The 22,111-nt window shown below is 48.0% G+C and overlaps 1 protein-coding gene across 3 annotated transcripts in view; it reads left to right on the top strand.

Moving 5' to 3' along the window:
• The window catches only part of LOC140385485 (sodium/potassium-transporting ATPase subunit beta-1-interacting protein 3), a 667,002-nt gene that overhangs the window by 575,050 nt on the left and 69,841 nt on the right, over window positions 1–22,111 (top strand). For all 3 annotated transcript variants that reach the window (XM_072467679.1, XM_072467681.1, XM_072467680.1), the window contains exon 4: window positions 17,121–17,318. In XM_072467679.1, coding sequence (XP_072323780.1) covers window positions 17,121–17,318 — 198 coding nt within the window. The remainder of the gene's footprint in view (window positions 1–17,120; window positions 17,319–22,111) is intronic.

The following is a 22,111-nucleotide window of genomic DNA, read 5'->3' as shown; positions in this document are numbered from 1 at the left end:
GTCCACATCGTAAAGAGGCTCCTCTGCAAGGCTGCTGATGCAGGATCCGACTTCTGCCTCGCCTTGCTGGCCTATCGCTCGGCTCCACTGTCCATGGGCCTGTCACCAGCCCAGCTGCTGATGGGTTGCACCCTCAGGACTATGGTGCCATCCATTCACGTCCCAGACCTCGACCATGCTCCGGTCCTTCAGCGGATGCAGCAGTCTCGCGCGCAGCACAAGGCGGCGCATGACGCTCGGGCGACTGATCTTCCTGCTCTGGCGCCAGGTGACAACATCCGAATCCATCTTCCGGAGGGTGGCTGGTCTGCGGCTGCTGTGGTTCTTCAGCTGGTGGCTCCCCGCTCGTTCCTGGTTCATCTGCCTGATGGCTCCATTCGCCGCCGCAATCGGCGTGCCCATCGTCTGGTTCCACGCTCGCTACGCGATCCTCCACCGGTGCCACGCCCTCCTGTTGTCCCAGACCTGGACTTTGTAGAGCTTCCGGATACTCCGCATCCTCCTCACTTGGCCGTGGCCCGGCCCGATCCTCAGCCAGTGGCTCCTGACCCACCCTTGAGGCGGTCAACCCGAATTCGTCGCCCACCTCAGAGACTTGATTTATGAGCCTTACAATGTTGGACTCAATGCTTTGTTCTTTCATCCTGTTTCAGCATTTCACTAGTTTGTTTATAGCATTCGTTATTAGTTTTGTTGTTGGTGTAACACCTTGTTTTTCTTTTCTCTGCACCAGGTACCTTCCCGTGTATATAGACTAGCCTCATGTACATAGTTATGTAAATACTGCACACACATGGTCAGGTACACTCATTACACGTTATTTATTCTCACATAGGCACATGTTCTTTGTAAAAAAGGGGGATGTCATAATATCCATCAGTACATTATGGTGCAATCACATACACACACTGATGGACATGCAGTAGAACCAACCAGCATACATAACACCGCAGCCAATCACCAGTTAGAGCACAAGCACAATAAAGACAGGGGACAGGAGAGTTCCCACTCATTCTAGCAGCAGCCAGCACAGAGCACAGAGCTCACAGCCTGCATCACAGACATTCACCATGTGCTGAGTGCTTCACCATAGCTAGTGATAGGAAAGGGTCCACAGTTCAGCTGGTATTGCATCTACCCACGTTTACAGTATGTTAGCATAGTTGAACAGTTAATAAAATAACGTTACACCACTTCCAGCATCGTTGGCTTGTTTGTGAACCAGAACACCCAACACAACACCTTCCACTTTTCCCTTTACTGCCTTTTGTTTCTGTCCCCACCATACTTCCCTCCAACTTCCTGCATCGGTTCCTATTCCCCTGCCATATTAGTTTAAACCCTCCCTTACAGCAATAGCAAACATTCTCCCTGTGACATTGGTTCCAGTCCTGCTGTGGTGCAGGCCGTCTGGTTTGTTCTGGTCCCACCTCCCCCAGAACTGGTTGCAATGTCCCAGGAATTTCAATCCCTCCCTCTTGCACCATCCTTCAAGCCATGTATTCATCTTAGCTATCCTGCCATTCCTACTCTAACTAGCACGCTGCAATGGTAGCAATCCTGAGATTACTACCTTTGAGGTCCTGCTTTTCAGTTTAACTCCTAACTCCCTAAATTCAGTTTCTAGGACCTCATCCCGTTTTTTACCTATATGGTTAGTGCCTATATGCACCACGATAGCTGGCTGTTCATTTTCCAGCGCCAGAATGCCCTGCAGCCGCTCTGAGACATCCTTGACCCTTGCACCAGGGAGGCAACGCACCATCCTGGAATTTTGTTTGTGACTGCAGAAACGACTATCTATTCCCCCTGCGATTGTCAGTCTTCCCTTTGCCTTCCACTGTCTTCATCCATTGCCTTGCCACTCAGCCTGCCATTGTGAGCCCTCGCCCAAATTCCACCCACCCGCCCATTTGCATAGCTCTACTTCCATATTGCCCCCTTGCCTTCAGGCCACTACTCCCCTCCCCATCTCCCACACCCCCCTCACTCAACCCCCAGTCAAACTTCTGACCTTTGTTGCAGAGTCCCACAGCACAGTCCAGGTAGACACTAGTGTGTGGCACCAGTGGGGGGGAGGAGACCCCTGTACTCTGTAACTCCAGACACAGTACTGATCATATTTGGTGGCACAGGAGGAGTCATGGACCTAGGGGCACAGTGCTGCCCATGGAGATCAGCTCGGCCTGGAGATGGAGGGCAAGAACCCAGAGAAGGACATACAATGAAACACACCCTGTCTTGGCACAGGGCCCCAACCAATGAGGGGGTCCGTGCTGGCCAGTATCTGTGGGTAGTTCTTGGGCACCAATCAAAGGTTGATAGCTCTGCATTTTCTGATAGGCTTGTTGGCCTATCAAGGCAATGCAGAGTGACATCAGAGACTGATTGGTCGAATCTCCCTGGAGTGGAAAAACACTGATCCGAAGTCGTAGAGGTGACTAGCAGGGGGAGAGGCAGCATTCAAGGCAAAGATCTCCTATGTTTTTGCGAAAAAATCAGCAGGTTTCTCGGTGTTGACTCAGGGCTGAGGAGGGCAGGTCACATGCAGGCAGCCAGCAATGAGGCAAGGTCATCGAGGGGGCAAAGCTGGAGGGTAGGCAAAGCTAGAGAGGGGGGGCAAAGCTGGAAGCATGTTTTTATAAGTTAAAAAGCATTAATGCAGTTAAGCAGTGATCAATTTGGGTATTTTTGTGGCTTGCACTTTGCACTCTGCGGAGTGAGGGTGGGTGGGGTTGGAAGGGGTGTGATATCATTGGATGGGAGGCATGTGACATCATTGGCAGGACTCAGAAATGATGGTCAATGGGGGACCCCACAAAGCGTAAGACCGCCATTGCAAGAACCAGTCTGCCCCAGCAGAGTGGTAAAGAGAACATCAAGAGTCGTGCAGCACTATGGCAGGATTGTATTCACCTCAACGTCTCGGGCAAACTATGGACCGCATTGTGCATTCTACTCTCTGACACTCCTGTGATATCCTGATGGTGTGATGCAAGATTCGAAGGTTTGGCGAAATGTCGGAGGGGTGGAGGGGGCCAGCTTTTTTAATGAACATTCATGAGATCCAAGTGGCATTCATGCCACCTGCCAGCAGGATGACCAACCTGCCATTGACCTGCTATTGGGATAATTGCAACAAAATTTTACACCAGTGGGATCTTGGACATTTTGGCTACCGCCAGATTCTCCGCATTCTTCTGCTGCCAAACCCACCACGGGCAGGTTGGCAGAACTCCATCCATTAACTCTGGTTCTCCCTCCACAGATTCTCTGTGCCAGACCTTCTGCGTATTTGCAGTATTTTCTCTTTTTATTTCAGATTCCAGCATCTGCAGTATTTTGCCTTTACATTATAATAAAGCCTGGGATGTTTTTAGGACTTCTAAAACTTGCCTCAGCCCCTGAAAGTAGTGTGTGGGAGGAAAAACAGTTTTCCTGTCGTCCTCACATGGGGGAACCTCGATCTTGGTCGAGGCGATTGTGCGTTTTGCACCTAAGCCTTTCTAACCCAGCAGGGGCTGTCATAATATACATCTATGTATACAATGGAGTGCAGACAGGCAGTGATTGACACACAGGATGACCAGTAAGCACACAGAACAGAGCAGCCAATCACCAGACAGGACATGACCACTATAAAGCCAGAGTGCACCAGTTTTCCCGCCCTCTCGGGACTCAGCCTCTGAGACAGTCAGAGCTCGTGAGCTGGCCAGTGGCTACATCAGGGGCTGGTTTAGCACAGAGCTAAATCGCTGGCTTTGAAAGCAGACCAAGGCAGCACGGTTCAATTCCCGTATCAGCCTCCCCGAACAGGCGCCGGAATGTGGCGACTAGGGGCTTTTCACAGTAACTTCATTTGAAGCCTACTTGTGACAATAAGCGATTTTCATTTCATTTCATGTGGTAGCTAGGTTAGTCTGGTCAGGCTAGTGTCAAGTCTCCAGTCAAGTCAGCATAGTGTCAACCCACAGTTGAACATGTATAATAGTTTGGATGTTGAATAAAATCGTGTTGCATTTTATCAAACGTTGGAGGTCTGTCTCTCGCTACACTGCATCAAGTGCAGTTCACCTCGACCCAGCCTACCCAACACATCAGGGGCCACACAAAAATGGTGTGGGGTCAGGAAGGCAGAAAAAAATTATTTTCCCAGCGAAAAAATACTTTCAGCGTTTTGTGACCTGATTCACACCTCATTGGAAGATGGAAATCCAGCCCAGACTGTTCATAGTGGCATCATTGGCTACTTTTAGTGAATCATCAGTAATTGTATGTGAATCATCTTCCTTTTCTACTGTTTCTAGTCGACAATACCTCAGAGTTGTACACCTGCTAGGTCTTGTCTCCCTGTCAATGCATATTGTATTATAATTATCCACATTCATGCATATCTGCCATTCCTTAGCCTGCGGGAAATCAAGCTTCATAAAGTTATTGGTGTATTTTTGGAGCCTTGAAGCTGCATATAAAATTTAAATCCTCATGCCCATTAATTTGCATATATATTAAGTTGCCGGTAGTAACTGATGTTGGTGTTCTGATTTAGGATTTGACCATCAAAGAAGCAACAGAACTAAGAACACTCATTGTCAAACCTCCAGGCCCACACAAAATGCCGCATAGTAATAAAAATATAAATGAGAATAGTATTGAATTGTCTGGGTTTCAAGGGATGGAGTGCAGGAGTTCAGGGAAATAATGATCCATGGGCTAGGATAGAACAGCACTACCTTGACCAATCTATTTAATTGGTTGGAAATGAAAGACAGTAGATATTTAAACCTAAACTGAAATAGGTCTTTGGAGTGAACGTCTTTTTGACTTTGTAAGATATTGTAAGAGACTGACCCCAGGCAATGAATAACAGTCAACTTAATATGTACAAACAAAAATCGACTTGTCGAGCATTAATGTGCCTAAACCTTGCACACAACTCGCTTTACTGAATGAAATCAAATCATGTTATTTCTAAGTTTTACACCTTCTTATAGATGTAAACCTTCATAATTTCTAAAACAAAGTATGACACTGTGCCGAAAATGGAAAAATTGGACCAGGTCTCCCGATTGACAGCGATGCAACATGCATTTCTGCTGACTGCGGAGATCATTGCGCGCTTATCTTTTTGCGCACTTTCAGCTGGGACGTCCGATTTTGGCTGAAGCAATGTCACCATCCAGGGAAAAACCAGTGAGGTGAAGTAGCACAAAGTACATGAACCCTTTGTATGACATCAATTGTCATCGTCAGGTAGGTTACTGGGTGGGCTAGTGGGTGAGTGAGTGAGTTGGTGAGGCGCTGAGTCGGTGGAGGAATGGCTTAGTCAGTGAGTGTGTGGGTGAATGAATGAGTGAGTCGGTGGGTGGGTAGTGAGATCGGGGGTTGAGGAGCGTGTGCAGTCAGGGTAGGTGCGTGGTAGGAAGGTTGGGAGTGTTGAGTAGTCAGGTATGGTAGCTGTTAGTTGGGTTGGAGGGTGTGGACCGTTGGGTCGGGAGGGATGGTTAGTTAGGTTGGGGGTTGTGCACCGTCAGGTCGGGGATATGACTAGTTGTGTCGTGGGTTGTCTGTATAATCGGGTGGGGATGGGAAGTCAGAATTGCATGCATGGAATTTGGGCCAATGGGTGGTTAATTGAGTCGTGGGGCTTGGACAGTCAATTTGAGGGCTAGGTATTTGGGTCGGGGAGAGTGGATGGTCAGTTTGAGGGAGTGGGTAGTTGTGGGATGTGAACTGTTGGGTCAGCAGTGTGTATCATTGGGTCAGCGGATGTGTAGTCAGGTCAGTATCTGAGGAGTCCTGAATTGTGCTGACTTTTTGGGATCATAAGCAAGCATTCTCACTCTTGACCTTATGATGGAGGGAGGCCGTCGATGAAGCAACTTAAGATGGTTGGGCCTAGGACACTACCCTGAGAACTCCTGAAGTGATGTCCTGGAACTGAGACAATTGACCCCCAATGACCGCAACTATCTTCCTTAGTGCCATGTCGTACTCCAAACATTGGAGAGTTTTCCCCTTGATTTCCATTAACTCCAGATTTGTTAGGACTCCTTGATGCCATACTTGGCCAAATGTTGCCTTGATGTCAAGGGCTGTCACTCTCACCTTACCTCTGGAGTTCCGCTCTTTTGTCCATATTTGGATTAAGGTTGTAATGAGGTCAGGAGCTGAGTGACCCTGGTAAAGCCTCAGTTTGCAAGTTATTGCTGAGTACGTACAACTTGATATCACCGTCAGTAACCCCTTACATCACTTTGCTGAGGCTTAAGTGTAGACTGATGAGTGGGTTTACTGACAAAGAAACCTGAGCAAGTCAAGCATCAAGCCTTGTTCCACTTCTTTCGAATTAATTTCTTCACAGATTTCTTCAATTGGCATTACACCATTCATTTACATCTTTAAGCCACTGGCGTCTGTGGTATTCGCCCCCAACCTAACTAGCCATCACTCCTACACAAATTTAGCAGTGGAATTACGAATGTGAGACTTGATAAAACAGTTATATTTCTTTGATTTATTCTAGTTTGAGGTAAAAGGGAATGTCCTGGAATGGGGGATGGATGAGTTCATACTAAACTCTGCCCAGGAACAGGCCCATGTGATTTGGTTGTCAAGGGGAATGAGGTCCAGACCGAGACCATTGGAAATTATGTGCCAGTTTTCACACCTTGGCAAAAATGAAGTGCAGCTGGTCTTTCTGGATACAGGGCCCTGGAGTTTCACAGTCAGAGTTAATCTAAAGTCATTTAAAAATGTTTGATGGGTGCAATCTAACAAAAAAAAAGAGAATTATGGGGGATTGGAGGGACAAGCCAGGAATGACTCTGCTACGTAATGGCATTCTGGGATTTTTTTCAGGCATCAGTGGGGAATACCTCGCCAAGACCGCACTCAGGCGCCTGGATCTCTTGACCTCTTGACACAATGCCTGGACCCCCCCAATGACCCGACTCACCAGTAGGGGGTCCTTGAGCCCCCCCGCAGGCCACCTCATACAAGCAGGGCACCTCCGGGCCCGATCCCTGGTGTGGGCAAAATGCCACTTGGGCACCCTGGCACTGTCAGACTTGCACCTGCATTGCACTGCCAGGGTACCAGGCTGGCAGTGTCACATTGCCCACATGGCACCAGCAGTGCCAGGGTGCCACCCAAGTCCAGATACCAACCACCCGGGGCCTCTGATTGCCTAGGAGACCCCCCGGTAGATCCTGGGAGCCTGTTAGATCTGGCATCGGCAGAGCTCACTTAACTCTGCAAGTCTGGGTCCCACCCATTGTTGCCGGGAGCCAGATTGCGATGTCTCGCAAGATCCCATTAGATCCCGAAGAGGCCCTTCCCGGGATCTACCGGTCATGTCCTGTCGCGATTCCAGCGTGAAGCCACCGGTAAATCACGGCTGATGCCTTTGCAACCTCTGGTATTGACATTTCAGTGGTCTGTCGGATCAACACGTATCGGGTTGCAGGAACATCAGATTATTTTCAGGAGAATATTTATGAATGGGTGTTTCTTTTCTCTCCCTTAGCAGTTCCACATTTCCTATTTTTATTATATAGCTCATTGATAATGTACTTAGTGAATACTGGCTGAATGGCATGGAAGCGACATGAGTTGGCACTGAGTTGTCATGGACAGTATGACTGGCAATGGGCAGTGGCTGGGACCATGAGTTAGCATGGAAGGTGTAAGAGGCCAAGGAGAGGGTGGGTGATGCGGGTAAGGGGCTCTGAGGGTCAGGGCTTGAGGGCCTAAATCTTCTTACACAATTGGGAACAAGTCCCAGAAAACCGATGTCGGTCTTCTACTCAGCCCACCTTGGCACTCTCCCATCCCCTTAGCTACTGACTCTCTGCTTCTGTGGTCAGTGGATCAAACTCCATCTTACACTTGTCTCCCCCGAGCAAATATTGTGTGTATCGGGGAATTTTTCATCGATGCAGGACTCGCGAGATTTTGTGACAATAATGCATCTATTAAATATGTTACAGTCCTTATGGTAATATAGCATTAGCATCAATGTTATTTAGCAATTTGAGTTATATTTTGTAAAATAGGGGAAGTATCAGTGTCCCACGATAACTGCTACAAACAAATGTAGTTATTTGGGTGGTTCTTTGTCTCTAATCTTAGAGCATATTTTTCAAATAGAAAGACACTGGAATTGAATTCATATTCCCTATAATGCAAGGATTCTATATCTTCTCAGCAGAAGTTGTAACATTCTGAAAGCATATGCTACCATTGAGCCTTACACAGACTGCAGTAGGCAAGATACTTCCTTACAGTGCCAGAGAACAGAACATCATAAGTGTCAGATATTTATTCGATTGGTTTATCTGTAATGTCCCACACTGATCAAAATAAAATAAAGCTGCAAAACTGCTGATGTAAATAGTGAACATAAAACTTGACCTTGCACCCCAATGGGTTATTGAGAAAAACTGTTTTGCATTTAACTTAATGACGTAATCCCACTGGAAATAACTCGCGACAGCAACACTGCCAGATAGTGAGATCAGGATCTCGAAATGAGAGAGAATTCCACACGCAGTTAGTTTCTGCAAAAAGTAACTTCAGGATAGCAAAATCACAGAAAATGTGACACTTTAGCATCTGCATTCTGGTGCTTTGCAGGTAACTGTGATAGATTACACTACTGGTCGCAATACATTTTGAAACAGAAAACATGAAAATAAAACAGGGTCTCTAAAGAGGTTCTACCTACAAAAGTATGGATTTTCAGCACTCAGCTGAAACGATAATAAGATTAGAACCATGGCATGAACAGGTACAGTTTATTCTCACTGTGACAAGGTGTATGCTTTGGACCAAAATTTGATGTGGCAAGGTTTCTATTGGCATTTTCTATTAATTCGACATGGCCCAGCATTCTTCAGTTCAATACATTTTTGACACAAAGTTATTGGAAATGTGAGGTGAAAACAACACACTGAGGGAACTGGTGCATCTGGGAGCTGAGTGAGCAGGGCAACAAATAGGGTACGGATATCTCCTTAATCAATAAGCTATAAGGATTTTAAAAAATTCAGAAAGAGTCAGGAAGAAGGGTGAATGAAAAAAGGAAAAATTCAATTCAACAAGTGAAGATTGCACTCAGTAGAGTGCATACCTCCGCCATGTTGTTGTAGGTACTCGGCTCCTCCCTGTCTGGTTGCTGCCCACTAAAGACTAGGTTGAAAATACAAATCTTTTAATTAAGAGCTTCCATCACACTGAAGAAGTTTCAGACCAATCCAAATCCAACAACATGCTCTGAAAACTCTGCTCACATTTTGACCACTGTGACAAATTCCAACACAACAGTTGAGACAACCCACAATATTCTAAATAAAATAACTCACAGCATTGAACAAAAAAGTTAAATCACCCTGTCTCCCAATGTTAGCGATGCTTTAAAAACAGACCATGATCCGGATCCGCATCTTTGCAAAAAACTACTCAGCCCCTAATTGTTCCTTCCTTCGCATCCTATTGGTGTGCCATTTCATTAAAACCCAATCTTGAGATGGTTCTACCCAGAGGTAACCTGGAATATGAGCTGAGGTCCCCTCAGAAGTCCCAACACAAGGACTTTGTGGCAATTAAGGGCAGCACAGTAGCACAAGTAATTAGCACTGTGGCTTCACAGCGCCAGGGTCCCAGGTTCGATTCCCTGCTGGGTCACTGTCTGTCCAGAGTCCGCACGTTCTCCTCGTGTCTGCGTTGGTTTCCTCCGGGTGCTCCGGTTTCCTCCCACAGTACAAAGACGTGCAGGTTAGGTGGATTGGCCATGATAAATTGCCCTTAGTGACCAAAAGAGGTTAAGAGGGGTTATTGGGTTACGGGGATAGGGTGGAAGTGAGGGTTTAAGTGGGTCGGTGCAGACTCGATGGGCCAAATAGCCTCTTCTGCACTGTCTGTTCTGTGTTCGAATTGTCCGGGAAGTTAAAACTTCCGTTGGGAAATTAGCCTGCATCTGAGAGCGTTGGAAACCCCAAATCAAAGTCGGAGACCTCTGATGATTCTGACTCACTTAGCAGTAGAATTATTCAGAAAATGTTGGAAGGATTAAAACCAGTTATAAGTTCTGGTAACTCTACAACTGACTATTCTGTCCCGCCCAACTGCCCCCCTACCCTTCCAACTATCTCCAAAACACCCTGACTAACCCCCCCCCCCCTCCCATTATACCCTCACTACCTCTGAAACCCCTGGCTACCTTCCTGACCATAAAACTACTCCTCAACTCTCCAAATACTCTGACGATTCCTCGACTACCCTGCTAACCCTCCGACCAACTCCCAACCACCTGACTATCCCTCCCACTCCAACAACCCTCCCAACCATCTCCAACCCAACTACATCGCCAACTCTCAGAGCACCCTCCCAACACCTGACTATCCCCACCCTGACTACTCTCCTGATCCTCCCGGGCCCCTCACACATCCACCTGCCATTCTATCCTCTCACGCATAGGGGCTGGTTTAGCACAGAGCTAAATCGCTGGCTTTCAAAGCAGACCAAGGCAGGCCAGCAGCACGGTTCAATTCCCGTAACAGCCTCCCCAAACAGGCGCCGGAATGTGGCGACTAGGGGCTTTTCACAGTAACTTCATTTGAAGCCTACTTGTGAACAATAAGTGATTTTCATTTCATTTCATTTAACCATACAGACATGTGAACGTACAAGTAAGGAGCAGGAGTAGGCTGTTTGGCAAACGGGCCTGCTCCATCATTGAATGGCTGATCTGAATGTGGCCTCAACTTCACATTCTGCCTACCCCCGATAACCTTTGACTCCTATGTTAGTTCCCCCTGCCTTAAAAATATTCCTTGACCCTGCCTCAACATTCTCAATGGAAGAAAGTTCCAAAGATTCTCCATCCTCTGAAGGAAACAAATTCTTCTCTTCCTCATCTTAAATGGGAGATGCCTTATTTTTAAACTATGTACCCTAGTTCTAACCTCTCCCACAGTGGAAACATCCTGTCAGCATCCACCATGTCAGGTCCCCTCAGTGTTTTATGTGTTTCAAAAGATCTTCTCTCAATCTTTTAAGATCCAGTGGATACTGGCCCAGTCTGTCAAAACTTTCTTTGTAAGATAACTCAATTCTAGATATCAGTCAAGTGAGCCTTCTCTGAACTACTTCTAACACATGCATATCCTTTCTTGGATAAGGAGACCAAAATTGTACAGAGTTCTCTAGTAACATCCTGACATCTATAGCAAAACATCCTTACTTTTACATTCCATTCCCTTGAAATAAATGACAATATTCCATTTATCTTCCTAATCCATTAGCTGGACCTGCATAATAACTTTTCCGCTTCATGTACCAGGACACCCAGATCCTTCTGTACCTTAAAGTTCCACAATCTCTCTCCATTTAAATAATCTGATGCTTTTCCATTCTATTTAATTTCTGCAATATCCCACCAAACCTAGGAATGACCGGAGTGCAGTGACATTTTGGGGCAGGGGCAATTTAACGATGGACTTGATCCGTCTTTGCTCAATTTCTCTCTTCCCATGGCTGATGATGGTGCCTAAATAATGAACCTTTTCCTTTAAAATCTGGGCCTTTTTGGGGTTTAACTTGCATCCGATTGATTGCAGTAGGCCTAGTAATTCCGATAAGAGCTCTACGTGTTCCTCTTTCGTGTCCGTTTGCAAGAGCAGATCGTCTACATATTGTATGAGGCACTCGAGTCAGAAAAATTTGGAAAGTCCGTTGGCCAAGTGTCAGTGGAAAATGGAGGGGGAGTTATGGAATTCTTGTGGGAGGCATGTTCACGTGCACTGCTGCCCTTGAAACGTAAATGCGAATTTATACTGGCAGGCCCTGTCTAACGGGATGGACCAAAAGCCATTGCTGATGTCCAGCACTGTGAGGTATTTTGCCTGTATTCCCTGTTTGAGCATGGTCGCGGGACTTGTGGCAACGGTGGGAGTGCTAAAGGGGTTACCTTATTAAGTTCTCGATAGTCGATCATTTGTCGCCATGAACCATCGGGCTTTTTTACGGGCCAAATTGGGGCATTATTTGGGGACGCTACAGGTCGAATAACTCCTTTGTCTAACAAACTGTTAATAACCTTCGAAATCTCACTCTCAGCTTGCTGTGGGAAACCGTATTGCTTTTGCGGCTTTGGATCGGGACCTGAAATCTTTACTGTCCCTGGGATCTTCCCACAATCGTGTTTGTGTTGTGCGAACGAAGCTTTGTGTTTTATGAGGACCTCTCTAATCGTCTGGTCTGCACTAATTGTTTGCGGATTAAACCAATAGTCCCCTACTGAGCAAATCCTGTTTTCATAATCCCCTACTGTGAGCGTAGCGGGAGCCCTAGCTGTTTTGGCCATTCGCCATACACATTTGTTTACTGGGTTAAACAAAAGGTTATGGGAGCTCATAAAATGAATGCCTAAAATGTGCTCTGTGGTTTGGGGTAAGTGAACTAAAACGACGGGGTGTTTGGTGCTAATGTTCCCTATCTGAATGGGTACGGGAGCTGTGATATATCCTTGTTGTATGTGGCCTTTGAATCCACTCAGGGTGATGGTGGCTGTGGTGGGCCATTTGTCCTGTTGAAACATGGTGGAGGAGTTGAAAGTGGTGCATGATCCTCCTGTGTCCCAAAGAAAATCGACTTTATGTCCCTGGACTGTGCCTGTAACTACTGGTCTGCCTGATTTGGCACAGCATGTGTCACAGACCCAAGTTGGGGAGTCCGAACACCATCAATCTCTGGAGTTAAATGTTAAGTCATCTGAACGGGTGCTAACATTATGCATGGGCCTAACATTGTTCCTAGGTGGGGGGTTTGGTGGTTGGTATCGTTGCTGGTTCGGGGGGTTTTGTCGGCAATCGCGGGCGTAATGTCCTATGTGGCCACAATTGTAACAACCTCATGGTGCCTGTGCTCTGGGGTGCTGTCCCTCGTGTCTACCCTCGTTTATCCATGCTGGATCTTGGTTAGTCCTAACTGGGTGCATGTTTGCTTCTATCTCGTCCTGATCTTTTTGCCGGTGTAGGGTTTGTTCCCATGCTCTAGAAAGTCGTTTCAATACCCAAACTTCATTGTGTGTGTGGTCTGCAGGGTCGTAGTTTACACAAGCCTTTTGACCTGCGTCTGTGGCATGCAAGACTAAGGTGCGGGACCATTTAGTGGTGTCCTCCTCAGTTAGGTGTGCGTGGTTCAATTGTCTGTAGACTGCCATGAAATAAATCTATGGGCGACCAGCAAATGCAGTCGGATGCTCTCCCTTTTGCCTGCAGTGATTTAAACCCTCGACTGGATCTCCTTTGTTATACCCGATGGCATCTAATTTGGCTGTTTTTATTTCCTGTAGAGTTCCTCCTGCTACATTTTGGGGTTCTGGCAAAGCTGATCTTACGGACTGCCTAAGGCTGATAACTATTAGCTTTACTTCCTCTCTCTCATCTAGGCCATACATAACTTTTTGTTGGCGCACCTCCTCAAAGAAGCTGTGCGGGTCTGTGGTGGACTGGAATGGACTAATTTTCATGCAAGCTTCTCTTAATTGGGTTATGGATAGTGGGGTGGTGTAAACAATATCAGGCTCATCCTGATCTGCTAACTTGCATTGTGTGGTAACCGGATTCATGGGGGTCGAATTGTGAGTGGGAGTGTGTGCTGCCGGTGCAGTCGGTGCTGCGGGTGCTTTTCTTTTGGGGGCATGAGGGGCTTGATTTTGATTTCCCGTGTCCTCTACATATCTTTGGGCGCTTTTGTTTAACTCTTGCCAATCGGGATCATCTTCCTCATCTAAATCCTGCCCGAAAGTGTACCTGAAGCCATTCTGTACTGAGAGTAGCGACTATAACTTTTCTATCTTCTGTCGGCATTTAGCATGGTCAACGGTACGCTGCCTCTATTCCTTAGTGGAGTTGTGGAGCGCTCTCAAAGCTGCTTTTAAATCTGCGCATTTGTTAGTTAGCTGGGCGACCTGTTGTTCTGTTTCTTCTCTTACCAGGACTGTGTGTTGTGTATCTTGGTAGGTTTTATCGTACTGGGTCTGGAAGCTACTAAGGTGAACTAGACAAGATTGATGTGCATGTTTTACATCGGCCATTCCCTTATTCTTAGCTGCTAACTGTTCCCGCAGTTGCTCAATTATCTTCTCGGTTGCGTTACTGTTTCCCTCATTCTTTTCTTCCTTCTCAATTAACCGCCTACGGAGCGTCTTCACGACCTCCTCTGTGCCTCGCTACTGTGCCAAACAGGACACTATTGCCATCGGCTTTCTGACTTTCCCTACATTTTTCTTGTGGACCTCGCTTCGGTTCTCCCACCAAGTCTGTCCTATCTTTCCTGGACCTGACTCATCATTAGCGCAAAGATTCGACCAAAGGGGCCATCCTTTCCCCTTTAGTATTTCCTTAACTCTTCCTCCCATATGGGGCATTGCTCTGCTCTGTTGGCCGCTGCGACCTCGGGTTCCTGTGGATTCATCAATCTTTCCGTTGCTTTTTTAAAAAAACACATTTTATTCAAACTTGTATCAAAGTAGGTTACAACAAATAAACACCCCGGGAAACATTCTTCCCAGCAATCAGCTATACAGTTTGTACAGCTTTTTCTCCTTTTTCACCCCCCCCTCTCCCCATCAACTCCCCCACCCCCCCCCCCCCCCCTCACCATCCCCCTGCAACAAACAGCTCCTCAAACACGGACACAAACATCCCCCACCTTTTCTCAAACTCCCCTGCTGAGCCCCTTAACTCATACTTTAACTTCTCTAACCTCAGGAAGTAATACAGGTCACCCAACCATGCGATGCCGACCGCCACTCCAGCAAAATTTGTCGCCGTGCAATCAGAGAGGCGAAGGCCAAGACATCGACCTTCCTCCTATCCATGCTCTCCGGCTTCTCTGAAACCCAAATATCGCCACAAAGGGTCCAGATCCACTCCCTCCTCCACTATCCTGGCCAAGATCACGAACACTCCCGCCCAGAATCTTCCCAATTTTTCACAACCCCAACATATGTGCGCATGATTCGCTGGCTCCTGCCCACACCTCTCACACTCATCTGCTACCCCCTGAAACTGTATCAGGCTCATCCTTACACAAGAGCTGCCTAGGGGTATTGAGTTCAGGTATCTACAGGTTAGGGACTTTGCACAAAAGGTCTGGAAGGGATTCCCTAGATTGCCGGGATACACCCTGCTGCTGCTTCCGAATGTGGAAGGGGGGGGGGAAGAATTGGGGATATATATAAGTGGCTGGGGGAGCAGGGAAGTGAGCAGGTGGTGAAGATCACGGAGAAATGGGAAGCGGAGTTGGGAATGGAGATCAATTGGGGAGTATGGAGTGAGGCACTGCGAAGGGTAAACGGGACCTTCTCTTGTGCAAGGATGAGCCTGATACAGTTTAAGGTGGTGCACGGGGTGCATATGACTCGGGTGAGAATGAGTGGGTTATTTCAGTGGGTAGCAGATGAGTGTGAGAGGTGTGGGCGGGGGCCAGCGAATCATGCGCACATGTTTTGGCGTTGTGAAAAATTGGGAAGATTCGGGGCGGGAGTGTTCGCGGATCCTTTGGTGGCGATATTTGGGGTTTCAGAGAAGCCAGAGCTCATGGAGAGGAGGAAGGCCGATGTCTTGGCCTTCGCCTCTCTGATTGCACGGCGACAAATTCTGCTGGAGTGGTGGTCGGCATCGCCACCGGGGGTAGCAGCATGGTTGGGTGACCTGTACGACTTCCTGTGGTTAGAGAAGATAAAGTATGAGTTAAGGGGCTCAGCAGGGGAGTTTGAGGATAGGTGGGGAATGTTTGTGACCATGTTTGAGGAGCTGTTCGTCGCAAGGGGGTGGGGGAGGTGGGTGATTGGGGGGGGGGGGGTGAAAAAGGAGAAAAATCTGTACAAATTGTATTCTTGATTGTTGGGAAGAATGTTTCCCGGGGTGTTTATTTGCTGTAACCTACTTTGATATAAGTTTGACTAAAATGCGGTTTTTAAAAAACTATTCTGTGAGGTTGTCTCATGGTTCCACTTCCACATGTCCCAATGCTGTCAATTCATCTCAATTTTCCTTGATGCCCAATGGTAACGTCTGGCATCCACCAAATCGCCATCCTTGGTCTTCCATCTATCTTGTGCTACCTCCTGGTACTACAATCGGATAATGTCTTTTAATGTGGTACCCTTCCTACATTCTTTACGTCTTGCTTGGTATCTTTCTATGTTGTTTGTAAATTACTCTAAAATATTCTTTGAAATAAATATATGAGTGAAATCTCTTTCAGCTGGAATTCTATGTTCATAGCAGCACAAAACCTCTCAATGTGTTTCTGTGACTTTAGTGTTGGTGCCTAATCAAAGCCCAAAGGCTATGATACAAATTAAGAGAATAGGTTACACTGATAAAGACTCGCATTATAACATTTTGTTGAAACATTTGTGATATCTGAATTATGATTTCTGAAAGTGACATTATTTTGCTGTATACTGAAGCTGATTAAAAAAGTGACTTTTAATCAGGATTGATCTTTTTGCCCATAATAATCTTTATCAGTGTTACAAGTAGGCTTTCATTAACACTGCAATGAAGTTACTGTGAAAATCCCCTAGTCTACGGCGCCTGTTCGGGTACACTGAGGAATAACTCAGAATGTCCAAATTCACCTAACCTGCACATCTTAGGACTGTGGGAGGAAACCGGAGCACCCAGAGGAAACCCACACACACACGGGGAGAACGTGCAGACTCCGCACAGACAGTGACCCAAGCCGGGAATCGAACCTGGCGCTGTGAATCAACAATGCTCACCACTGTGCTATCGTGCCGCCCATTCTCCCCCCTCACCCCCCCATTAACACCCTCTTAGCTCAGCTGTGCTGAAGAAGATTGCAACATTTTTACCACTGCCTGACTGAGATTGTCTACCTCAGCATAGAGTGAGAAACGAACTTGAAGTATTCCGCTTCATTCAGTTGACGGGATTAAAATAAACAACCTAATTGTGTGTAATAAAGTAACAAACAGGGCCCACAACATAATCAACCATTTTGTAATTTGTATTTCTGTAACTTTAGTATAATATTTGCTGTTTAAAGGGTTTGAATTGTATTTTTTGTGTTGTTTACAGGATAGTGACCTGATGACCTTTAATATCTCTATGCACCGTTCATGGTGGAGGGAGCATGGGCCTGGTTGTGTGCGGAAGGAGTTGATTGCTGCAGCCAGCAAAAACCTGGATGATCGCACTTATATCTCAGTGACAGGCTGCGTTGTTGACTTTCTGTACCTGGAGGTTATTCACAGCTCCTTCCAAATACTACTGTCGGTAAGTCGATTCAAACAAGTGAAGGGTCCCCACCCCTGCCTCAGCTTATGTGATGTTGAAACCCTCATTCATGCTTTTGTTATCTCTGAACTTCATTATTTCAATGCTCTCCTGGCCCGACTACCTTCCTTCTCCAGCAGATTTGAGTTCATTTAAATCTCTGCTGCCCATATTCTGACTCGCATCAAACATCATTCACCCATCACCCCAGTGCTCACTAACCTACATTGGTACTGAATCTTGTAACACCTCAACTTTGAAACCCTTATCCCTGTTTTCAAATCTCTCAATTGCCTCAGTCCTCCCTTTCCTTCAGATCTCTGCACTGCTCTAATTCTGGACATTTGCGCATCCCTTATTTTAATCATTCCGCATTTCAGTTGCTCAGATCCTAAGTTTTGGAATTACCCCCTCAGCCTCCCCACCTCTCTCAGCTTTGTTAAGATGCTCCTTAAGATTGCCTCAGCATTTTCAAAACAGGGTTTTCTGGAACCTTGGGCTTCCACAAGAGACATCCTGGAGTTCCGCAGTAGGTCCAGCCCTTTTAAATTTGAAAAAAGCTTTCCTTCCAGTTTGTCCAATTAGAGGCAGTTTCCGCACTGATTAGCAGCTGAGGTGAGAGTGTGAGTATGTATAAGAGAGAGTTAGGTTAGCATTGAGTGTATGTGAGAGTGGGGTGAGAGGGCAGGTGTGTGAGCGGGTCTGGGAAAATATCACAGATCAGCCATGATCATATTGAATGACGGGGCAGGTTTGAAGGGCCTGTTGGCCTACTCCTGCTTCTATTTATTGTGTTCTTGTATTGTGTGTTCTTGTGTACAACTGCAACACAACACCTGCCCTGCCATCTCTGTAGAATTATATTTAACTACCGAGGGTTTCATGTTTTGAAATATCACAATTATTTATAAATTTAATACCGTACTTGTATTTCACTGGTCCGCGATTAGAGAAAAAGATCACTAAAACTCACCAATCAATCACTTAGCTGCTCACCTAATTAATGTCACCTAAGGATTGCTGAAAAAAAAGACATGTCAAAGCTTCTCATCTTGTACTCATCAGAAAATTTAGCAACAATACCAGTATAAGGGGAAAACAACAATTTATACTGTATGAGAAGAGAATGCTGATTGATTGGCAAGTGGAATCAAATTGGTAGAGGTGCTGCCATGGAGAATACACCAGTTAATAGTGACTGACAGATAACTCCCAAGCATCCTTTGAAATTGAAACCAGACAACTTGACCCTGATTGGTCAAGGCATTGCCCTAGGGGATTGATTCAGCAAATGACTGGCACTTATTTGGGGAATCTGGCCCAATGTGTGCACATGTTCTTTCCATCTGCAAAGACCCGCCGGGTTGGAGAATCGCCGGGGGCTGGCGTGAATCCCGCCCCCGCCGGGTGCCGAATTCTCCGGCACCGGATATTCGGCGGGGGCGAGAATCGCGCCGGTTGGCGGGCCCCCCCCCCGCGATTCTCCGGCCTGGATGGGCCGAAGTCCCGCCGCTAAAATGCCTGTCCCGCCGGCGTAGATTAAACCACCTACCTTACCGGCGGGACAAGGCGGCGCGGGTGGGCTCCGGGGTCCTGGGGGGGGCGCGGGGCGATCTGGCCCCGGGGGGTGCCCCCACGGTGGCCTGGCCCGCGATCGGGGCCCACCGATCCGCGGGCGGGCCTGTGCTGTGGGGGCACTCTTTCCCTTCCGCCTTCGCCACGGTGTCCACCATGGCGGAGGCGGAAGAGACTCCCTCCACTGCGCATGCGCGGGAATGCCGTCAGCGGCCGCTAACGCTCCCGCGCATGCGCCGCCCGGAGATGTCATTTCCGCGCCAGCTGGCGGGGCACCAAAGGCCTTTTCCGCCAGCTGGCGGGGCGGAAATTCGTCCGACGCAGGCCTAGCCCCTTAAGGTTGGGGCTCAGCTGCCCAAGATGCGGAGCATTCCGCACATTTGGGGCGGCGCGATGCCCGACTGATTTGCGCCGTTTTGGGCGCTAGTCGGCGGACATCGCGCCGATACCGGAGAATTTCGCCCAAGGTGTTAATATATGTAGCTATACACCGCGAGCTCAACAGATAATCTTAAACTTGTTGTCAATGTAATTCTTAGCACGTTGAAAATGATTTAGCAAAGGTTGTCAAATCGCAAATGTGAATTCACAAAGTTGGATGTCGGTGCGAACGCCGCTGTTCGAGAATCATGGGTTTGGGCCGGGGGGGATGGATAATGCATACAGGAGGTGGAGGGAAGTGGGGCTGGCCAAGGTGAGGGATTTGTATTTGGAGGAAGGGTAGCCAGTCTGGAGGAGCTAAGGGAGTGGGTAGAGCTGCCGAGAGGTAGTAAGTTCAGGTATCTACAGGTAGGGACTTTGCACGAAAGGTCTGGAAGGGATTCCCTAGATTGCCGGGGTACACCCTGCTGGAGCGACTGCTGCTTCCGGATGTGGAAGGGGAGGGAAGAATTGGGGATATATATAAGTGGCTGGGGGAGCAGGGAGCGGGTGGTGAAGATTAAGGAGAAATGGGAAGCGGAATTGGAAATGGAGATCAATTGGGGAGTATGGAGTGAGGAACTGCGAAGGGTAAACGGGACCTCCTCTTGTGCAAGGATGAGCCTGATACAGTTTAAGGTGGTGCACAGGGTGCATATGACTCGGGCGAGAATGAATGGGTTCTTTCGGGGGTAGCAGATGAGTGTGAGAGGTGTGGGCGGGTGCCAGTGAATCATGCGCACATGTTTTCGGGTTGTGAAAAATTGGGAAGATTCTGGGCGGGAGTGTTCGCTGTCTTAGCCAGGATAGTGGAGGAGGGAGTGGACCCGGACCCTTTGGTGGCGATATTTGGGGTTTCAGAGAAGCCGGAACTCATGGAGAGGAGGAAGGCCGATGCCTTGCCCTTCGCCTCTCTGATTGCACGGCGACAAATTTTGCTGGAGTGGCGGTCGGCATCGCCACCGGGGGTAGCAGCATGGTTGGGTGACCTGTACGACTTCCTGTGGTTAGAGAAGATAAAGTATGAATTAAGGGGCTCAGCAGGGGAGTTTGAGACATTTGAGGTGTTTGTGACGGTGTTTGAGGAGCTGTTCGTCGCAGGAAGGGGGGGGGGGGGGGTGATGGGGAGGGGGGGTGAAAAAGAAGGAAAATCTATACAAACTGTATTGTTGATTGTTGGGAAGAATGTTTCCCGGGGTGTTTATTTGCTGTAACTACTTTGATACAAGGGGCGGGATTCTTCCCTAACCGGCGGGGCGGGCAACTCCGGCGGGACAGAGTGGCGTGAACCACTCCGGCATCGGGCCGCCCCAAAGTTGCGGAATCCTCCGACCTTCAGTGACTAGGCCCGCCCCGGAGTGGATTGCGCCCCACCGGCCGGCGGGAAAGGGACTTGGCGCCACGCCAACCGGCGCTGAAGGGCCTCCGCCGGCCGGCGCAAGTTGGCGCATGCGCGCGAGCGGCAGCGTGTGCTGGCGTCATCCCCGCGCATGTACAGGGGGCTTCATTTTTCCGCACCGGGAATAGCGGACCGGTACAGCCTCCGGTGCGGAAGGATAGAGTGCCCCCATGGCACAGGCCCACCCGTGGATCGGTGGGCCCTGATCGCGGGCCAGGCCACCGTGGGGGCACCTCCTGGGGCCACATCCCCTCGCGCCCCCCCAAGAACCCCAGAGGCAACCTGCGACGCCAGGTCCCGCCGGTTATGACCGACTCCAATTTACGCCGGCAGGACTGACAGAAGACAGGAGGGACTTCGGTCCATCGCGGGCCAGAGAATTCGGGCAACCCCGGGGCCCATTGAGTCGCGCCGGTCCCCGCCATTCTCTGAGGCCGGCGGCGCAACTCATGCCGGGCCAATTTTTGGAGGGCCGGAGAATTTGGAGGGGGGCGGGGGCGGGATTCACGCTGACCCCCGGCAATTCTCCGACCCGGCGGGGGTCGGAGAATCCCGCCCAAGTTTGAATAAAATGCGTTTTAAAAAAAAAGGGAATTCACAGAGTTCTGAAATATCTGACCTCCTCCAATTCTAGCTTCTTGTACATTCCTGATTTTTATCACCCCATTGGCAGCTGAACCTTTAGCTTCTAAGCTCTGGAAATACCTCCTTCAACTTCTTGATCTGACTACCTCTTTGGCCTAGCATTTGGTTACTTGTGCTAACAGCGCCTTTAATTTTGTTTGATAATGTGTCTGAAGTGTTTTGAGGTGTTTTACTACATTAAAAACATTTTATTAATACAAGTTGTTGTTGTTGATTTAGAGATGGAGGGGGCGTTTTAACGGCCTTGTTGCGCTTGACTTGATGGCGTAACGAGGCCGTTGAATCTTGTGAGAGCCCTCTCATGAGATTTGCGACGCTCGAGACGTCTTGCGGGTCTTGCGATTTGGATCTCGCCCACGCTGGGCGAGTTCCAGATCAGCAGATTTAAATGAGCCATTAAGCTCATTTAAATTTGCATGTGCTGGATTCTGTGGGATGTTATGTATGCGGGGAGTGATATTGCCTGTGAGTGGGGTGGCCTTCAAGGTCACTTTGTGATCAGAGTACATTTTCAAAATGGCGGCCTGACCGCTGAGGATCAGTTCCCCATTGCTGAAAGTCGATGTTGGTGTCGGTACAACTTTTCTGACAGTGAGAACATACGTCTGCAATGTGGCAACCAAACAAAATACTAAAATAGGAGTAGAAAATTCCAAAAATGAACAGCAGATTGGTCAGCGACTGATAAAGAGCAGTAATTTTTACAGTTTTGTCTTGTCTTCAGAGTTGGCACATTCAGTCTATGCAAATCTCT

The sequence above is a fragment of the Scyliorhinus torazame genome, chromosome 11 (assembly GCF_047496885.1).
Source record: "Scyliorhinus torazame isolate Kashiwa2021f chromosome 11, sScyTor2.1, whole genome shotgun sequence".
Lineage (NCBI taxonomy): Eukaryota > Metazoa > Chordata > Chondrichthyes > Carcharhiniformes > Scyliorhinidae > Scyliorhinus > Scyliorhinus torazame.
Note: the sequence above shows the minus strand (reverse complement) of the source record. Positions and strands in the feature narration are given on the sequence as shown.